The 18,031-nt window shown below is 38.7% G+C and overlaps 3 protein-coding genes across 10 annotated transcripts in view; 1 reads left to right on the forward strand and 2 right to left on the reverse strand.

The window, feature by feature from the left end:
* Nucleotides 1-861: 861 nt before the first annotated feature.
* Nucleotides 862-2,709, forward strand: LOC116302269 (homeobox protein BarH-like 1). The gene is made up of 4 exons (XM_031711507.2): nt 862-875; nt 1,580-1,716; nt 2,205-2,309; nt 2,381-2,709. The coding sequence occupies exons 1-4, from the start codon at nt 862-864 to the stop codon at nt 2,707-2,709; spliced, it is 585 nt and encodes a 194-aa protein (XP_031567367.2).
* Nucleotides 2,710-3,691: 982 nt separating this feature from the next.
* On the reverse strand, nt 3,692-5,719 carry LOC116302278 (uncharacterized). The gene is made up of 4 exons (XM_031711515.2): nt 4,994-5,719; nt 4,514-4,723; nt 3,999-4,145; nt 3,692-3,753 (listed from the first exon to the last, which is right to left on the reverse strand). The coding sequence occupies exons 1-4, from the start codon at nt 5,559-5,561 to the stop codon at nt 3,692-3,694; spliced, it is 987 nt and encodes a 328-aa protein (XP_031567375.1). The 5' UTR covers nt 5,562-5,719.
* Nucleotides 5,720-11,338: 5,619 nt separating this feature from the next.
* The window catches only part of LOC116302267 (dedicator of cytokinesis protein 11), a 69,558-nt gene continuing 62,865 nt past the window's right edge, over nt 11,339-18,031 (reverse strand). For 7 of the 8 annotated variants that reach the window (XM_031711497.2, XM_031711500.2, XM_031711499.2 and 4 more), the window contains 8 exons: nt 17,412-17,555; nt 16,916-16,957; nt 16,643-16,811; nt 16,095-16,171; nt 15,564-15,677; nt 15,022-15,122; nt 14,390-14,528; nt 11,339-13,953 (listed from right to left, as the gene is read on the reverse strand). In XM_031711497.2, coding sequence (XP_031567357.2) covers nt 13,903-13,953; nt 14,390-14,528; nt 15,022-15,122; nt 15,564-15,677; nt 16,095-16,171; nt 16,643-16,811; nt 16,916-16,957; nt 17,412-17,555 — 837 coding nt within the window. In that variant the 3' untranslated portion in view covers nt 11,339-13,902. The remainder of the gene's footprint in view (nt 13,954-14,389; nt 14,529-15,021; nt 15,123-15,563; nt 15,678-16,094; nt 16,172-16,642; nt 16,812-16,915; nt 16,958-17,411; nt 17,556-18,031) is intronic. The other variant, XM_031711498.2, reaches the window with a different exon arrangement.

Here is an 18,031-nt window from a genome sequence, read left to right on the forward strand (position 1 = left end):
CAATTTTAAGAAGGGTGCATTCCATTTTATGAACCCTTTACTCAGAAATAAAACAAATATTTCAAAATGTCACGCTATCGTGCTAAAGGCGTTACATATGATCAATCCCTATCTGTGTCATATCTCTAGTATACATAGCTCTCCCTGTGTGTTTTTATCTACTATTGATACACTATTTTGTTGTTTATAGCATCCGCCACGCCCTTGGTCATCCCTTCATTAGATTATACCGGTCTGTACGTGTTTGTTGGCATTCTTGCTGCGTTTATCTTCTTTATTTTGGTCGACTTTTCCTGTTTTATCTTCAACAAAGCAGGTTTTATCAACTGTTTTCTTGTTCATCGTGAGCGGAAGAGAAAACAGAGATTTTCTGCTATATGACGTTTTCCCAAAATATTTTTTAGTACATCCTTAAGTTCCTTTCCTGATTATTGCTCACTAAGGCTGTTTTTTTTCTTTATCTTTACCAACGAAAACGCTGAATAAAAGATTGAAGACTTCAAAGGTTGTTTATTTTACTGCAAGCACATATTATTAACTTTCCTTGAACTTTGTGGAGGGAGGAGGCCACTTTTCATAATTGCATTGAATGAACTTAGTCTATATCTTGAATTGACGATAACTCCCTAAACAAGTTTACAAAGTAGGCCCTACACACCCTTAGAAGTAGCCACACCCTTATTCTTATCTACCCCTTTTGGGTAAATGATATTTATTATATGTACTTTTTGTGGATCAATAACATGACTGACTCGCACCGTTATAAAATACACACCCCTTCAATAACCACACCCTCTACCCCTATTGCGACTGGTCTGCAATATTTATACCTTGTTGGGTCGTTATGGTGAGGTACTGTATATGTACCTTAACGAGTCAATGGTAGATAGGCACCCAAGATGCTTGTAGTCAAGATAGCGTGAGTGTTTTATACAGCTGAGGTAGCGTTCATCATTTAGAGGGTCGAGCAATAGGAATTAAGGGGGAGGATGGTGATCCAAACATTGGTAGGTCACGATATTTATTCGAATTCCTTTGAAGAGAGGAAGGCTCGTTTTTTCTGTGATAGTCCATATAGATTCCCCCTATTACCATCCTCTCCCTCTCTCTCTCTCTCAAATTATGTCGATCTAAAAAGGTGTTAATTAAGAAAATCACACATTAAATTCCAGTGTTACCTTGGAAGTCGTCCATCCCTGGCGACTATAAAAGCACAAAGATATCAGAACTGAAGCACAATTTCAAAACACAATTTCTCCTTAAAAACCAATTTACTTGCTTATTTTCGTTCCCTTTTAATGTTTAGTATTGATGCTATTAATTAATCTGCTTGTTACACGGGGTTTATTTCCATGTAGTTATGTAAATAGCTACACCCATAGACGATAAAATCAGCTCTAACTGACCTATAAACAAATTGTTAGCGCGTGAACAAGATATAATACACAACGTCCACTGTCACTCCGGTCCATTCATTTACCTCTAACAACATCAAGAGCACTTCCAACATGCTGTTTTACGGTTTGTATAACATTAACTCCAAGCAGCTTTTCCCTCAGACAGGATTATCTAGCTATAGCTGGCCTCGTCAGTCAGCGTTCAAACTACCATCCAAGAATGGGAAGAGGTTTAAAAGTTTTATGATAGAAGATATATTGAGCGATAAACAAGAAACAGAGGATCTATTGACTAGCTCGTCATCTTCGAGGATATCAGGTTAGATTTTTAATAAGTTTATAAATGGTTTTCAAATATGTCTTTTAATTCAAATTGTTTAATGTCGTAGATTTCTAGACCATTTCATGCAGCGCGCAACTGTTTCCCGTAGTTCTACCCCTCAATAATCCAAACAGTTTCCTTTATTTTGCTTCTTTCCTGTATAAAAAATGTATTGAAATTGCCTTAACTTACAGCTTTTACTAGTACATCTAGTGCGTGACTGATGTCCGTGAACACGCGTCCCGTCTACAATATCCCAAGTATTTCACAACGCACAATTCAAGAAATTTCCCACGCTTTTTTTTTTCAAAGTAGAGCTATACTATTCGTTTGTTTTACTTCCTTGTAAGCTTCCTCCTAAGTTTGGACAGAATTTCAGAGAAAATAAAAATGTGCCTCAAAAAACCATTTCTTAAAATTTCTTGCACAATCTTTATTTTCTGTGATAATATTCATAGCTTAACCTAATTACAATTCGCTTTCAGCCTTTCAGCCTCCCCGTGAGTCTCTGGCTGTTCCGTCATCTGTTTTTCCAGTTTTTCCTGTCAACTTCCACAACAATATGCTTCAAAGACCAATTCCTCGAACATGTAAGTTATCGACCTGCTTTGATCTTATCTAAGCTGAACTATCCAGTAAAAAACCTGTTTTCGTTTCAAAGGTAATTATGGATCTACAGCTCACCGAAAAGACACCGACAATGTACCGAAATGTTTCCGAACGATCCTGAAAGAGAGCCGCAAGAATCGTCGAAATCGAACGGTGTTTTCGCGTCTCCAAATGCAAAAATTAGAAGAACACTTTGAAAGAAAGAGATACTTGTCTTCACAAGATAGGAATGATTTTGCCAAGTCTCTCTCTCTGACGTCTTTACAAGTGAAGACTTGGTATCAGAATAGGAGAATGAAGTGGAAGAAAGAAATGCTGAGTATTGATCCATCAGCAGTGACTACACGAGCCAAAGGCAGGCCAAGAAAAGGCGAGTTCTAGAACTACACCGGACCTCATACTAATAATGCGCTAGAAAATGTAAAATATTCTATTGAAGATTTGCGGTTACTGCGATTAGGCTAAGGCAATATTGGAGCCATCCGCGAGTTCTGTTTCAATTATTTGTTACGTTTTATCACCGGTTAGGCTGTGTATATTAGTACTTATAATGTCGGGATGGTAGTACTAATTAGCCTCCGTTGCAGACGTCCTGCGGGGTTCGGTTCGGATCCCTTATGCATATATAATTAGCTCCGGGAATTTCAGAGCTGATTTTTGATTGGCGGAACACAAAACCTCGCTCGAGTGCGCAGACGTTTGTGGGGGAGGGATCCGAACCGAACCCCGCAGGACGTCTGCAACGGAGGCTAAGTGCTAATAATGAACATCCATTATTACGTAGATAGAAAAGAGTGTGCGCATGAACAGTTGGTAACATCCAATGAGTATGGACATACATTATTACGTAGATAGAAAAGAGTGTGCGCATGAGCAGATAGTAGTGATCATTAGGAAGATTGTCCGCATCGGCAGATGGTAATACCCAATGCGCCTGCGCATCAATTATTACGTAGAAAGTAGTGTGCGCATGAGCAGAGTAATATTAATTGAGCATTCGCATCCATAATTACGGAGATGAAGCAGAATGTGCGCATGAGCAGAAGATAATACCAATAAGCATGTTCGTCGATCATTACCATTAAGAGTTTGCGCATGGGCGGAAGGTAGTACCTAGTTTGCATGCGCATTCAGTATTACCTTTAGAAAGTGTGTGCGCATGAGCAGAAGGTAGTAGTGAGTATGCCAATTGTTGGTATTCGTTTCATGAAGTGTTTTGTTTTGGAGAAATAAAGTTTGGAAGCTGATAATTATATACTGATTTTAATATTTCAGGTACTTCATAAGAATTTTGTATTCTGATTTATTGAGTTACAATTTTCTTGACTAGCACAAAATTTCATTTCGTCCTCATCAGATTTTATTAGTCACTGTCGTAATCTTGTCCTCTTTCCAACAAGCTTTCATCCTCTCCTTTTGTCTTCACTGAAAAAAAAATTCCTTGTCGGTAATCATTCTAACAAGATATGCCATAAAATGGAAAAGATTATTCATCGTGTATATAAATCAAATGTTATACTAATCATTTGTCTCACGATTGTGGCAGTTGAGAGGACCGATACGTTTCGACTGCTACTGCTAGTCTTGATCAGTCGATGGTGTATGGTGTAAGATATGCCATATGCTGCATTGGGTGTTGGGTATATTATACTCGTGCAGGTATTACTTACATATGTTGTGTATTTTTCTTTTGTTCCTATATCGAACTATGAAGTGTGTAATCCCCCGCTTACAGAAGGCAAAAGCTGCAATATCAGTGACTATGAGAAGGAGAATAATTCCAATGGACATAGTGACGGTGGATCCAGTGGAAATATCTGGACAAGAAATTCAAACATAATTTGTTAACATAACACCCTTCTCAAACGAAAACACTAGGCGAGTGTCTTCCTCAACCCAGCCAGCTTCGTCAGGTTTTGGCGAATTGCGTCTCGTTGAAAAGTTACGAATTTAACCTGCCAGGGTTTTTGAACGCGCCCATGTTTTAGAAAAGATTATGTATTTTCTTTAGCGCGCGCTTTACGTTTTTTCACTCCAGTATATTGCATAGAATAAGCACCTGAATTGCTATGCAGTGATAGCAAAGGGCGTTCTCGTTTGTTTGAAAATATAATGTTAAGAGCGCGCTTTAAAATTTCCAATGACGCAGTGGATTTCATAGACTACTGTAGCGCAATCTACTTACTATAGGGTGCTGTGCAGTGATATCCGTCTGGTCCTTTATAAACCTCTGCTATTTTATGACCAGTATGACGATCCACGCACCAGCAGCTCTGAAGATGAATGGAACACTGTATCCTGTGATATGAACCATCGGTATCGCACTTGGGTCTGAACTCTAAGTTTAGACGAGGATCTTTTCCGGCGATCAAGTCCTTCTGGCACTGGGTCTTGTCTGGAAGGAAATTGAAAGGAAAGGGGGGGAAATGATATCATCCATCCATATCCCTCCCTCCCTCCCTCCCTCCCTCCCTCCCTCCCTCCCTCCCTCCCTCCCTCCCTCCCTCCCTCCCTCCCTCCCTCCCTCCCTCCCTCCCTCCCTCCCTCCCTCCCTCCCTCCCTCCCTCCCTCCCTCCCTCCCTCCATCCATCCATCCATTATTCTGTCCACCGAGGAGTTTATTTGTGGTGTAAAATAGGCTCTCAGAAATATCACACATGAATACCTGATGGTTCTTGAACTAACTCAATAACAGCTTCTGCAAATCCATTCTCATTTCTGACCTTACAAACATATTTTCCAAAGTCATCGCTACGAAATGGCGTGACATGCAGCTTCGCTATCCCTGGTGTTGCATTATCTGTCTTTGTCACGCAGCGCTTGCAGTCCTTCAGTGCGTCACCATCTCTCATCCAGATTGCATTAGGCGTTGGGTACCCGCTGTAATGGCAAAGTAAGGTTCCTTGGGAGCCGACTGTAGTATAAATTTTGGTTGGGGTCTTCGATGTGTCGATGTCTGCGGGACCTCCTCTATTCTCTCCTAGTGAAATATACAACATTGCACCATTTTCGCTATGAAATTTCGTATAGAGTGGTGTTCGTGTGTGAAGGAAACGTACTGTACTGACTTGAAGTACGCACACGGTACGACATGCTTTATAGATTTTATGATATGAATGGCAAATGTACGGTAAGGACTTACAATACGTACACGGTACGACATACGTTATAGATGTTATGGTATGAATGGTAAATGTACGGTACTGACTTACAATACGTATGCGGTACGACATGCTTTATAGGTGTTATGGTATGAATGGTAAATGTACGGTACTGACTTACAATACGTACACAGTACGACATGCTTTATAGATGCTATGGTATGAATGGTGAATGTACGGTACTGACTTACAATACGTACACGGTACGAATCACAGAACGTATTAAACCGTACGATATTCCACTGCCCAAAAAAGGCTTCCGATTGTTGTTATATAAATTATCCAATGTTAAAGATTAAATCACTAAGGCCTACTGGGGCAAACGTCGAACTTTCGATGCACCGAACTCATTAAAAACAATGGATATCAGGTGATAATGAGGTGGCATTCTTTGATGTAATTAAGTTCGGTGCATGGAAAGTTCGACGTTTGCCCTAGGCCTAACACTAAAAGACCTATTGGATCATAATAGAGCGAGGCAGTAACACAATACATTCGTTCTACGAATTGTTTGACACCAGAAAGTCCTTGCGGTCTATCTACGGTCAGTACGGAGATCTAGCCTTTACCTTACCCAATCACAAACTAAAGTTAGTGTTAACGGAATGGCTGCATAAGCGAATTTCTTTCCCGTCTCCCAATCTTAATAAAATCTATAATTTCCTCATTATCAAAAAATTCCAAAACTTGCGCACGCTTCCCTTTAAGCTTCACAAATGAAACTCTAATAATATTAGAAAAAATTAGAATACAAAAATCGTGATACGAACCTCTAACCGAAATTAAGCAGAAAGTTACAAGAACATGGACCAACATGAAGACTAGAATAGAACATTAACACGCTTTCTATGACATCACTATTACGATGAGTTAATGAGGGTACACAGGAAGCCCAGACCCGAAAAAAACATTACCATGTAAATGACTTGCGTGCATCACGCTTTCTATGACATCACTATAACGATAAGTAATAAGAGTATACAGGAAGCCCAGACCCGAAAAAAACATTACCATGTAAATGACTTGCATGCATCACGCTTTCTATGACATCACTATAACGATAAGTAATGAGAGTACACAGGAAGCCCAGACCCGAAAAAAACATTACCATGTAAATGACTTGCATGCATCACGCTTTCTATGACATCACTATAACGATAAGTAATGAGAGTACACAGGAAGCCCAGACCCGAAAAAAAAAATTACCATGTAAATGACTTGCATGCATCACGCTTTCTATGAAATCACTATAACGATAAGTAATGACAGTAAACAGGAAGCCCAGACCCGAAAAAAACATTACCATGTAAATGACTTGCATGCATCACGCTTTCTATGACATCACTATAACGATAAGTAATGAGAGTACACAGGAAGCCCAGACCCGAAAAAAACATAACCATGTAAATGACTTGCGTGCATCACGCTTTCTATGACGTCACTATTACTATAAATGATAAAAACGCAAAGGTAGCCCAAACCTAAAGCTACCTTTGGCTTCATTTTTGGATTGGAAATAACCACGGTAAGACAAAATCCCAACTTGGTTATTTTAGCTTTATTTTTAGCTTCCAAATAACCACGGTAAGACAAAATCCCAACTTGGTTATTTTGGCTTCATTTTTGGCCTGGAAATAACCATGGTAAGGAAAAAGACGATCGTGGTTATTTTAGCTCCATTTTTGGCCTGGAAATAACCACGGTAAGACAAAATCCCAACTTGGTTATTTTAGCTTTGTTTTTGGCTTCGAAATAACCAATCTGAAAATAGGTCATTTTTAGCCATTTTTGGCCAACAAGCATGGACTATAGCCCATGGTTTTGATGGATTTTGGAACGTTTTCCAGCTTTTCAAGCCGAAATTGGCTATATTGGCTTCATTTTTGGCCTGGAAATAACCACGGTAAGAAAAAAGACGAACGTGGTTATTTTAGATTTATTTTTAGCTTCCAAATAACCACGGTAAGACAAAATCCCAACTTGGTTATTTTAGCTTCATTTTTAGATTCGAAATAACCACGGTAAGAAAAAAGACGATCGTGGTTATTATAGCTTCATTTTTGGCCTGGAAATAACCACGGTAAGAAAAAAGACGAACGTGGTTATTTTAGACTTATTTTTAGCTTCCAAATAACCACGGTAAGACAAAATCCCAACTTGGTTATTTTAGCTTCATTTTTGGATTCGAAATAACCACTGTAAGAAAAAAGACGATCGTGGTTATTATAGCTTCATTTTTGGCCTGGAAATAACCACGGTAAGACAAAATCCCAACTTGGTTATTTTAGCTTCATTTTTGGCTTCAAAATAACCAATCTGAAAATAGGTCATTTTTAGCCATTTTTGGCCAAAAAGCATGAACTATATAGCCCATGGTTTTGATGGATTTTGGAACGTTTTCCAGCTTTTCAAGCCGAAATTGGTTATTTTAGCTTCATTTTTGGCCTGGAAATAACCACGGTAAGGAAAAAGACGATCGTGGTTATTTTAGCTTCATTTTTGGTCTGGAAATAACCACGGTAAGGAAAAAGAAGATCGTGGTTATTTTGGCTTCATTTTTGGCCTGGAAATAACCACGGTAAGACAAAATCCCAACTTGGTTATTTTAGCTTTGTTTTTGGCTTCGAAATAACCAATCTGAAAATAGGTCATTTTTAGCCATTTTTGGCCAAAAAGCATGGACTATAGCCCATGGTTTTGATGGATTTTGGAACGTTTTCCAGCTTTTCAAGCCGAAATTGGTTATTTTAGCTTCATTTTTGGATTCGAAATAACCAATCTGAAAATAGGTCATTTTTAGCCATTTTTGGCCAAAAAGCATGGACTATAGCCCATGGTTTTGATGGATTTTGGAACGTTTTCCAGCTTTTCAAGCCGAAATTGGTTATTTTGGCTTTATTTTTGGTCTGGAAATAACCACGGTAAGGAAAAAGACGATCGTGGTTATTTTAGATTTATTTTTAGCTTCCGAATAACCACGGTAAGACAAAATCCCAACTTGGTTATTTTAGCTTCATTTTTGGATTCGAAATAACCAATCTGAAAATAGGTCATTTTTAGCCATTTTTGGCCAAAAAGCATGGACTATAGCCCATGGTTTTGATGGATTTTGGAACGTTTTCCAGCTTTTCAAGCCGAAATTGGTTATTTTGGATTTATTTTTGGCTTCGAAATAACCAATCTGAAAATAGGTCATTTTTAGCCATTTTTGGCCAAAAAGCATGGACTATAGCCCATGGTTTTGATGGATTTTGGAGCATTTTCCAGCTTTTCAAGCCGAAATTGGCTATTTTGGCTTCATTTTTGCCCTGGAAATAACCACGGTAAGACAAAATCCCAACTTGGTTATTTTAGCTTTGTTTTTGGCTTCGAAATAACCAATCTGAAAATAGTTCATTTTTAGCCATTTTTGGCCAAAAAGCATGGACTATAGCCCATTGTTGTGATGGATTTTGGAACGTTTTCTAGCTTTTCAAGCCGAAATTGGCTATTTTGGCTTCATTTTTGGCCTGGAAATAACCACGGTAAGGAAAAAGACGGTCGTGGTTATTTTGGCTTCACTTTTGGCCTGGAAATAACCACGGTAAGGAATTTAAAAAGAAGATCGTGGTTATTTTGGCTTCATTTTTGGCCTGGAAATAACCACGGTAAGGAAAAAGACGATCGTGGTTATTTTAGCTCCATTTTTGGCCTGAAAATTACCACGGTAAGACAAAATCCCAACTTGGTTATTTTAGCTTCATTTTTGGCTTCGAAATAACCGATCTGAAAATAGGTCATTTTTAGCCATTTTTGGCCAAAAAGCATGGACTATAGCCCATGGTTTTGATGGATTTTGGAACGTTTTCCAGCTTTTCAAGCCGAAATTGGCTATTTTAGCTTCATTTTTGGCCTGGAAATAACCACGGTAAGGAAAAAGAAGATCGTGGTTATTTTAGCTCCATTTTTGGCCTGAAAATAACCACGGTAAGACAAAATCCCAACTTGGTTATTTTAGCTTCATTTTTGGCTTCGAAATAACCAATCTGAAAATAGGTCATTTTTAGCCATTTTTGGCCAAAAAGCATGGACTATAGCCCATGGTTTTGATGGATTTTGGAACGTTTTCCAGCTTTTCAAGCCGAAATTGGCTATTTTGGCTTCATTTTTGGCCTGGAAATAACCACGGTAAGACAAAATCCCAACTTGGTTATTTTAGCTTTATTTTTGGCTTCGAAATAACCAATCTGAAAATAGGTCATTTTTAGCCATTTTTGGCCAAAAAGCATGGACTATAGCCCATGGTTTTGATGGATTTTGGAACGTTTTCCAGCTTTTCAAGCCGGAATTGGTTATTTTGGCTTTATTTTTGGTCTGGAAATAACCACGATAAGGAAAAAGACGATCGTGGTTATTTTGGCTTCATTTTTGGCCTGGAAATAACCACGGTAAGACAAAATCCCAACTTGGTTATTTTAGCTTCATTTTTGGCTTCGAAATAACCAATCTGAAAATAGGTCATTTTTAGCCATTTTTGGCCAAAAAGTATGGACTATAGCCCATGGTTTTGATGGATTTTGGAACGTTTTCCAGCTTTTCAAGCCGAAATTGGCTATTTTAGCTTCATTTTTGGCCTGGAAATAACCACGGTAAGGAAAAAGAAGATCGTGGTTATTTTAGCTTCATTTTTGGCCTGGAAATAACCACGGTAAGGAAAAAGAAGATCGTGGTTATTTTAGCTCCATTTTTGGCCTGGAAATAACCACGGTAAGACAAAATCCCAACTTGGTTATTTTAGGCTTCATTTTTGGCTTCGAAATAACCAATCTGAAAATAGGTCATTTTTAGCCATTTTTGGCCAAAAAGCATGGACTATAGCCCATGGTTTTGATGGATTTTGGAACGTTTTCCAGCTTTTCAAGCCGAAATTGGCTATTTTGGCTTCATTTTTGGCCTGGAAATTGCCACGGTAAGACAAAATCCCAACTTGGTTATTTTAGCTTCATTTTTGGCTTCGAAATAACCAATCTGAAAATAGGTCATTTTTAGCCATTTTTGGCCAAAAAGCATGGACTATAGCCCATGGTTTTGATGGATTTTGGAACGTTTTCCAGCTTTTCAAGCCGAAATTGGTTATTTTAGCTTCATTTTTGGCCTGGAAATAACCACGGTAAGGAAAAAGACGATCGTGGTTATTTTAGCTCCATTTGTGGCTTCGAAATAACCAATCTGAAAGAAGAGCCGGGCTTGTTTATTTTAGCTTCATATCACCGATTTTGGACCATTTTCACACATTTTAGAAACATATGCATTATTCATGAAGGATGCAAAATAGGTTATTTTTAGCTATTTTGGGGCAAAAAGCATGGACTATAGCCCATGGTTTTGATGGATTTTGGGCCATTTTGACACCTTTTAGAATTATATGCATTATTTATGAAGGATGCAAAATAGGTCATTTTTGGGTATTTTGGGGCAAAAAGCATGGACTATAGCCCATGGTTTTGATGGATTTTGGGCCATTTTGACACCTTTTAGAATTATATGCATTATTTATGAAGGATGCAAAATAGGTCATTTTTGGGTATTTTTGATGAATAAATTGGATTGATTCGGCAGTGCGTTATGGGAGTGTTAGGGGACATATTTCCCAGATATCATGTATTTCTTCACTTAAATCTGAGAAGAATTCTCTGGAATTTATACTCAACGTAATTTTCTAGTCCTTCTCGAAATGACTTATAGGAAATGGTTTTGATAGATTTGGTAATTTAAAAACAAATTATAGCTGAAATATTTTTATTCTTAGATTCATAGTAGATAAAGAATAATTTTGATATTAGACAAGAAGTGACAAGGATAAGACACTGTTATTAGGATATTTATTTATTTAATCAAAGAAAATTCAATGTCATCTAGATGAAAGATATGTACAAAAATAAAGGGTAGTCTATCTAAGAAGCGCTATTTCTAACTGAAATAATTTCTTTTATTTGCACCATTTGTGGTACGAAGAATTTATTGAATGTACTGCTTTGCATGTCAGTACTCCGTAAGGCTTTAATATGCACTGGATATGCATTTCATTAATGTATTAATCATCAATTAATAGATAATAATGATAATAATTAATTTTATCTGTGTAAAAATTATTTTTCTTGATTCCCGAATTCATTTCTCTAGCCCGGTGCGATTACCTGTTATTGTAGCGGATACAAATACTGACTTCTGATTGGCTGACAACAGAGGCACAAATTTTGACTTTTGATTGGCTGACAACAGAGGCACAAATTCCGACTTTTGATTGGCTGACAACAGAGGCACAAATTCTGACTTTTGATTGGCTGACGATAGTAGCTTTTTTTAGTGTCGAATTTCTAGTTACTTTGGCTCATGTGAAACGTCGAACTTCACGAGCCGAACCTAAAATTTGACCCGAGCCGTACTTTCAGCCAGAAACCAGGTTCAGCATCTGTACTCACCATGATACGCTATCAGAGCAAGAAAAAAATACTAAGAATTAAGACAATCAGTATATTTAAGCAAAGGGAAAGGAAAATCTTGGTGATCGCATTTAACCCATGAAACATTTATCAAAACATTAAATTAATTAAACGAGAAACAGGTTAAATGGAATCACTCTGTAGAGACCTTTGCACCATCACGTGATGGCAGCCATGACATGAGGCACAACAGTACAGTCTTTCTCTCCTGGGAAGCTAAATTTTCTCTCAGATAAATCTCATGTAAATCTGATAAGACCAAATTAAATTTTTCCTGCCTCCTGTCATGGCTGCCTTCACGTGATGGAGCAAAGTCTTTATTTATAACGTTTGTAAGTGCTTGCAATAAATAGTTAGATGGAGTAATACTAAGAACACTGCATCAACAATCCTGTTCAAAAGGAGTTTGAAATGTTCGAATGCAATCTCATACCATATTATTTATTTTCTATTTATTTCCATATAATTTCTAGACGTTTTACATAACTTGCACAGGGTACACTATTTATTATTGCAAACACTTTCGAATATGTTTTTTCTATTTAAAAATGATGGCACTGTACCCTGTCTGCAATAACACATAAACTAAAATCCCCCACCCCACCCCTTCTCTTTTACATTTTCATCCCTACGCGAAATTATTTTTATCAATATCAATTTCTTGTTCATTTTCTTGATATTTAAATTGTATTTATAGAATTGAATTTTGCAAAAGACCTCTTTACCTTGGGCGTAATGTTTTTCCATTTTAAACCACGTGTCATTCTCTTGAGAATAATATTCTTTGCTTGAGTTGTATTCACATTCATATGTCTTCTCATGTGCAACCATTAAACAAAAAAATAATACTCTAGGGTATGACACGTGGTATGAAATGGGTAAACGTAACGCCGAAGCTAAGAAATTTTGTGTTAAAAACAAACATTCGATTGAATATTATCTACGAAAATAATTAAATGTATTCTTATTATAATACAAGGTATTTTCTGATCATATTTTGGTGATTTATGGCATTTAACACCGAAAGGTTATTTCCATTTTAATGTTGCCTCATGTGGCAGTTAAGGGTGTGGCATGCGTTAAGAGGTAAGGGGGTGGCTCTTAGGGAGGAGTCTACGAGGTACCATGGGGTCTCATGTGGCAGTTAAGGGTGTGGCATGAGATAAGGGGAGAGGCTTTGAGGGAGGAGTCTACGAGGTACCTTGGGGTCTCATGTTGCAGCTAAGGGTGTGGCATGGGGTAGGGGGAGAGGCTCTGAGGGAGGAGTCCATGAGGTACCATATGGTCTCATGTGGCAGTTACGGTTGTGGCATTGGGTCAAGAGGTAGGGGGTGGCTCCTAGGGAGGAGTCTACGAGGTACCATATGGTCTCATGTTGCAGCTAAGGGTATGGCATGAGGTCAAGGTGTCAAGGAAGAGGCTCTGAGGGAGAAGCTTTGTCCAAATATATCATCTCCTCAATATGTCAAAATATCATCATTTTCTTGAAAACTGGAAAAACTGGAGTTGTAAGTGGAACAAGATTTTGATCCCGCTGGCCAAAACTGTGGCTACAGTGTTTGGTTCACGTCTGGGTCAGAATCATGAAATTCTGTTTTCTTCTGTTGTAATGTACACCAACATGGCTGCCCTGTCTTTGTGATTCCGAAAGAATAAGACCAAGAAAATTCTGCAAACTGATTCCCCTTCCCCGCCCCCCACAAACCTCGCATGTCCATTAATGTATTATGCCACATGATCAACTAGAATGTCTTATATTTAATTTGCTATAAATTCATTGATATTACTTGATCAGATTTGTTGTATTACATGTAGTATTACATGTAATACCATTACTCTTTCGAAACACTAAGAAAAGGCTTGTAGTATAGCATAGTATATTACATACTGGATGGGCACTGACCACCTATTTTCCCTCTTGTAAACTACAATCAGCTCTTGATCATGGGAGAACTACCACTCTTTCTCATATTAGAAGAATGCTGGGGAAAAAACAAGATAAATTGATAAAGAAATACATGCATGTTGCCCAAGAACGTTGTCTTCAGTGGAAATTGTTGGCACTATGAATGCTATGCATCATGGGATAACTTGGGGGTAAAATAGGGAGCAACATGATGAAGAAAGGAGTAACATGAATGCATGCTGCCCAAGAACGTTGTCTTCAGTTGTAATTCTTGGCACTGTGAATGCTATGCATGCTGTGATAACTTGGGGATTGTATTTGGTAATCATGTTGCCAACAAATGCAATGCATCATGGGAATGCTTGGGGAAAAACATGGTGCACCGTGATGAAGGCATTATAGAAGCACCTATAGAAAAGCCTTCAGTAGTAATTATGCTACCAGCCTGTATGGAATGCATCATGGGATACCTTGGGGATATATGACACTATATTAGGTTGAGTTTAAATTACCTCAACATCAATGAACTTGGCAAGCTCTGTTCTCATCTGAGAGTACTTGTCTTTCATGTCATCATGGTACATTTGTTGATCTTCTTTGATCAGTTGATGGTTTATATCCAGTGCTTTACCACAGCTCTTGATAAAATCCCTGCACAACAAAATCATTTAATTGTCATTTGATTGTTGAAGCTTTGACCCCAGATCCACTTTTCGGTGGTTCCACACTGCACTTCAAGAAAGATAAAGTGTTGTGCCTTGATGTAACTATTATTTTCACTCAAAGTTTCCCTTTAGCAGTTTACGCTTGAGATAGGTGGACATGGTACCCACTAATCAGGGAGTGGTACCCACTAGGCAGGGTGTGGTACCCACTAGGCAGGGAGTGGTATCCACTAGGCAGGGTGTGGTACCCACTAGGCAGGGTGTGGTACCCACTAGGCAGGGTGTGGTACCCACTAGGCAGGGAGTGGTACCCACTAGGCAGGGAGTAGCACGCACTAGGCAGGGTATGATGCCTTAATTTTCGTTGATCAGAGGGAAAGCTGCACAACATCAAACTAAAGCCTTTCATTACCGAATATGAAAATGTCATAAAATGATATGCTTACTAGTTATCTAGGTATAAGGATGTTCCTACTTACTTATATACATGTTGTAATCTTTCGATATGCTTGGCCGGGTAATTATGCAAAACAGACATTTCTAAAAAGGTCTTTGCGTAGGCTAAAGGACCAGCATTAACCTGGAAAACACAGAAGGACAATCAGCATGAAACACGATATCAATCTCATTGCCAGCCTTTTGAGATGGTATCTACAGATAATCCAATTCAACTGGTAAATATTCCACACCAGAACAAAACCTATTTAATATTGGGGTAGGATGTGTGGCGTATGCTGCTAATACATTGTCTTTGGTTCCAAAGAATTGGGTCACTGCTCTGAGCCATGTGGTTGCCATATGTGAATCGAGCTTGTTTGATGCGTTGTTCTCTCCCTTGCCACAAGGGTTTTCACTCCAGGTTCTCTGGTTTCCTCCCTCCGTAAAAATCAACAGTGAGTTGAGCATCGTGTGCATAGAACATTTAATGTAGTGGTAAAGTGTGTGTGAGTGAAAAAGAGTCCCCATTGAGTGCAAAAGTGCTAGAATGACTAGACACTAAATAAATATCTATTTGTATTACCTGTACGCTGACACTTCCTTGTAAGACCAATTGTAGTCTTTTCATGTCTGGAGGTGTTTGTGACGTCACTTGTTCCAGTTCTCTTACTTTGTTTTGCATCTCATCAAATGCCACCTACAAATAGAAAATACTTGATTAGTATGTTGGCTTACTGGTGGGATTACACATCATTATCATCATCAGCAGCAGCACTACCATCATCATCATCAGCACTACCATCATCATCATCAGCACTGTCATCATCCTCATCATCAGCACTACCATCATCATCATCATCAGCACTACCATCATCATCCTCAGCAGCACGGTCATCATCATCATCAGTACTACCATCATCATCCTCATCATTATCTTTGATGCTCATCACCATTACACCCATCCACATGAAGGGCTCTTCCATCATGCTTCACACAAGCACTACTGCTTGGGTTTCCAATATGGAGCAAATAATGAACTGCATATTACTGCATACATGGTATAGTTTCTATTAATAGAGGGTGAGAGAGCTAATTAATAGACATGCAAACATACCTCAACAGGTGTCAACTCGTATTGCTCTTCCTGTACCACAAGAATTCTCTTCTTCACGTAAGGGAATGTATTTGACGCTGAAACAATACACATGTACAGTATGTTAAAACCTTTTTATAAAGAGAGTCCCAAGTGATTGTGTCACGTCTATTACTATGAATGGTACATCACAGCAAGTTGTTTGCTAAACTAATGCTGGTATGAATGTCTGTGTTTATATAAATAACTCTGCAACTTGTTGTTGAGTGTATTCCATCTAAGCGAAGTACGTTCTTGTTCTAACTTCACATATGCGCAACATGGGGTAATGTTTGCGCGCATTTTAATGAACAACGTTTGTTGACGGGCAAAGTTTCGTCATTGGATCTTAAGTGACAAGCAATGTTGTGCACATTTTTCATGTCACATTATAAAATGGATGTTTTTTGATGCGGTTATTTTTATTAGATATCGCTTTTTTGACGTTTGATAATTAATTCTTCTTAATACACGCATGCTGATGTGCAAATAATCAAGCTTTAAACGTAGAGCGGAAATGCAGGACTTACTCGTCAATATAGTTTTTCTCTTGCACTGTTCATTCAGGTTCCCATGAGCTTTACCACTGGCTGTGAATGGTGTCTCGTAAATGAACCGTCGAATGTTGTTACTTTGTTCAAAGGGAGTGGGTCTTGACTTCTTCTCGTCGTCATCGAAATACGGGTTAACGTACGTAATCTGCGAAATTCGATCATGTACTGAATCAGTTATTTCAAGCAGGACGAATATTTGGCATTATTTATCAATTGACACGGTTTTCTTTGAACATAAAACTATTTTACCTGTATGTGACCAAAATTAGAATCCAGATTATCAGAATGAACCTGAAAACAATAACGAACAACATCAAGTTAAACTAAACCATACTGTGAAGTAACTATTGAAACACTAGATCAACAAGGAATCATACGCAAGGGAATGACATATGGTCTGAAGTTGGAAAGCAGTGATTAGGTCTGTTAAATGGGAACAAAAACTCATGGGCAAACGCCGTGTTGATGAAATAAAGGGACCTTCGCATAACATGCCCTCGACAGCCTCTTACGCAGATGTTCTTATGGTTGTCAGGTCGTCAGGCAAAATTCCTCTACCTTGCGTGACGACCCTAAGGAGGCCAGACGTTCTTAGGGTAGTCGTCACGCATCATTTCTCTACTTTGCGTGACGACCTAAGGAGGCCAGGCTAGACGTTCTTAGGGTAGTCGTCACGCAACATTTCTCTACCTTGCGTGACGACCCTAAGAACGTCTGATGTGTAGGAGGCTACCCCTTCCCTTACCTTGGCAGAGTCGTGAATCAGCTTGATCTTGTTATCTCTATATTTCGCCGTGTACATTTCTTGCAGACGATCTGATATCTCTGGGAGAGATGTCACCTTAGGCTCCTTGTAGATGTACTCCTTGCCATCATCATCGCCAAATACCTGATATATCAAACAGTTAGGCATGGAGTAACCATTCACATGATTCACATTCACATGATTCCTACGACGGCTAAGTCAACAGCGCTAAGAGACCTTTAGCACGACGTTCTTGCTAGCCCCGCAAACCTCAAACTTCAGTTCGACGTCAGGCGTTTTCCTTTTCGAAATTTATCAAGGCGTCATAACGAAGTTGTCGTTGGAAGAGTGGCCATATTAAATTTCATTGATGCCGGGTGTTTCTATGTGCTTGCGGGCGCTTTTCGGAGGTCTCTTTTTTATAATACCAATACACCCTTCTCATAATGGCTGACGAGCGCACGAAAGTGAGGTCACCCGGTCATCTTGCAAGGCTTAGCAAGGCTGCTCAATCAAAATAAAGGTGGATAGCGCGAATTCAGGTCAAAACAAAAGGTCAATTTCGATAATTTTTTTCTATAAAGGCATTTAATGTGCTTCTATATCTTTTATTGTAAACT

This window comes from Actinia tenebrosa, unplaced genomic scaffold (assembly GCF_029948245.1).
Source record: "Actinia tenebrosa isolate PJP-AT-01 unplaced genomic scaffold, QUT_ActTen_1.0 PGA_scaffold0__85_contigs__length_37466705, whole genome shotgun sequence".
NCBI classification, from domain to species: Eukaryota; Metazoa; Cnidaria; class Anthozoa; order Actiniaria; family Actiniidae; genus Actinia; species Actinia tenebrosa.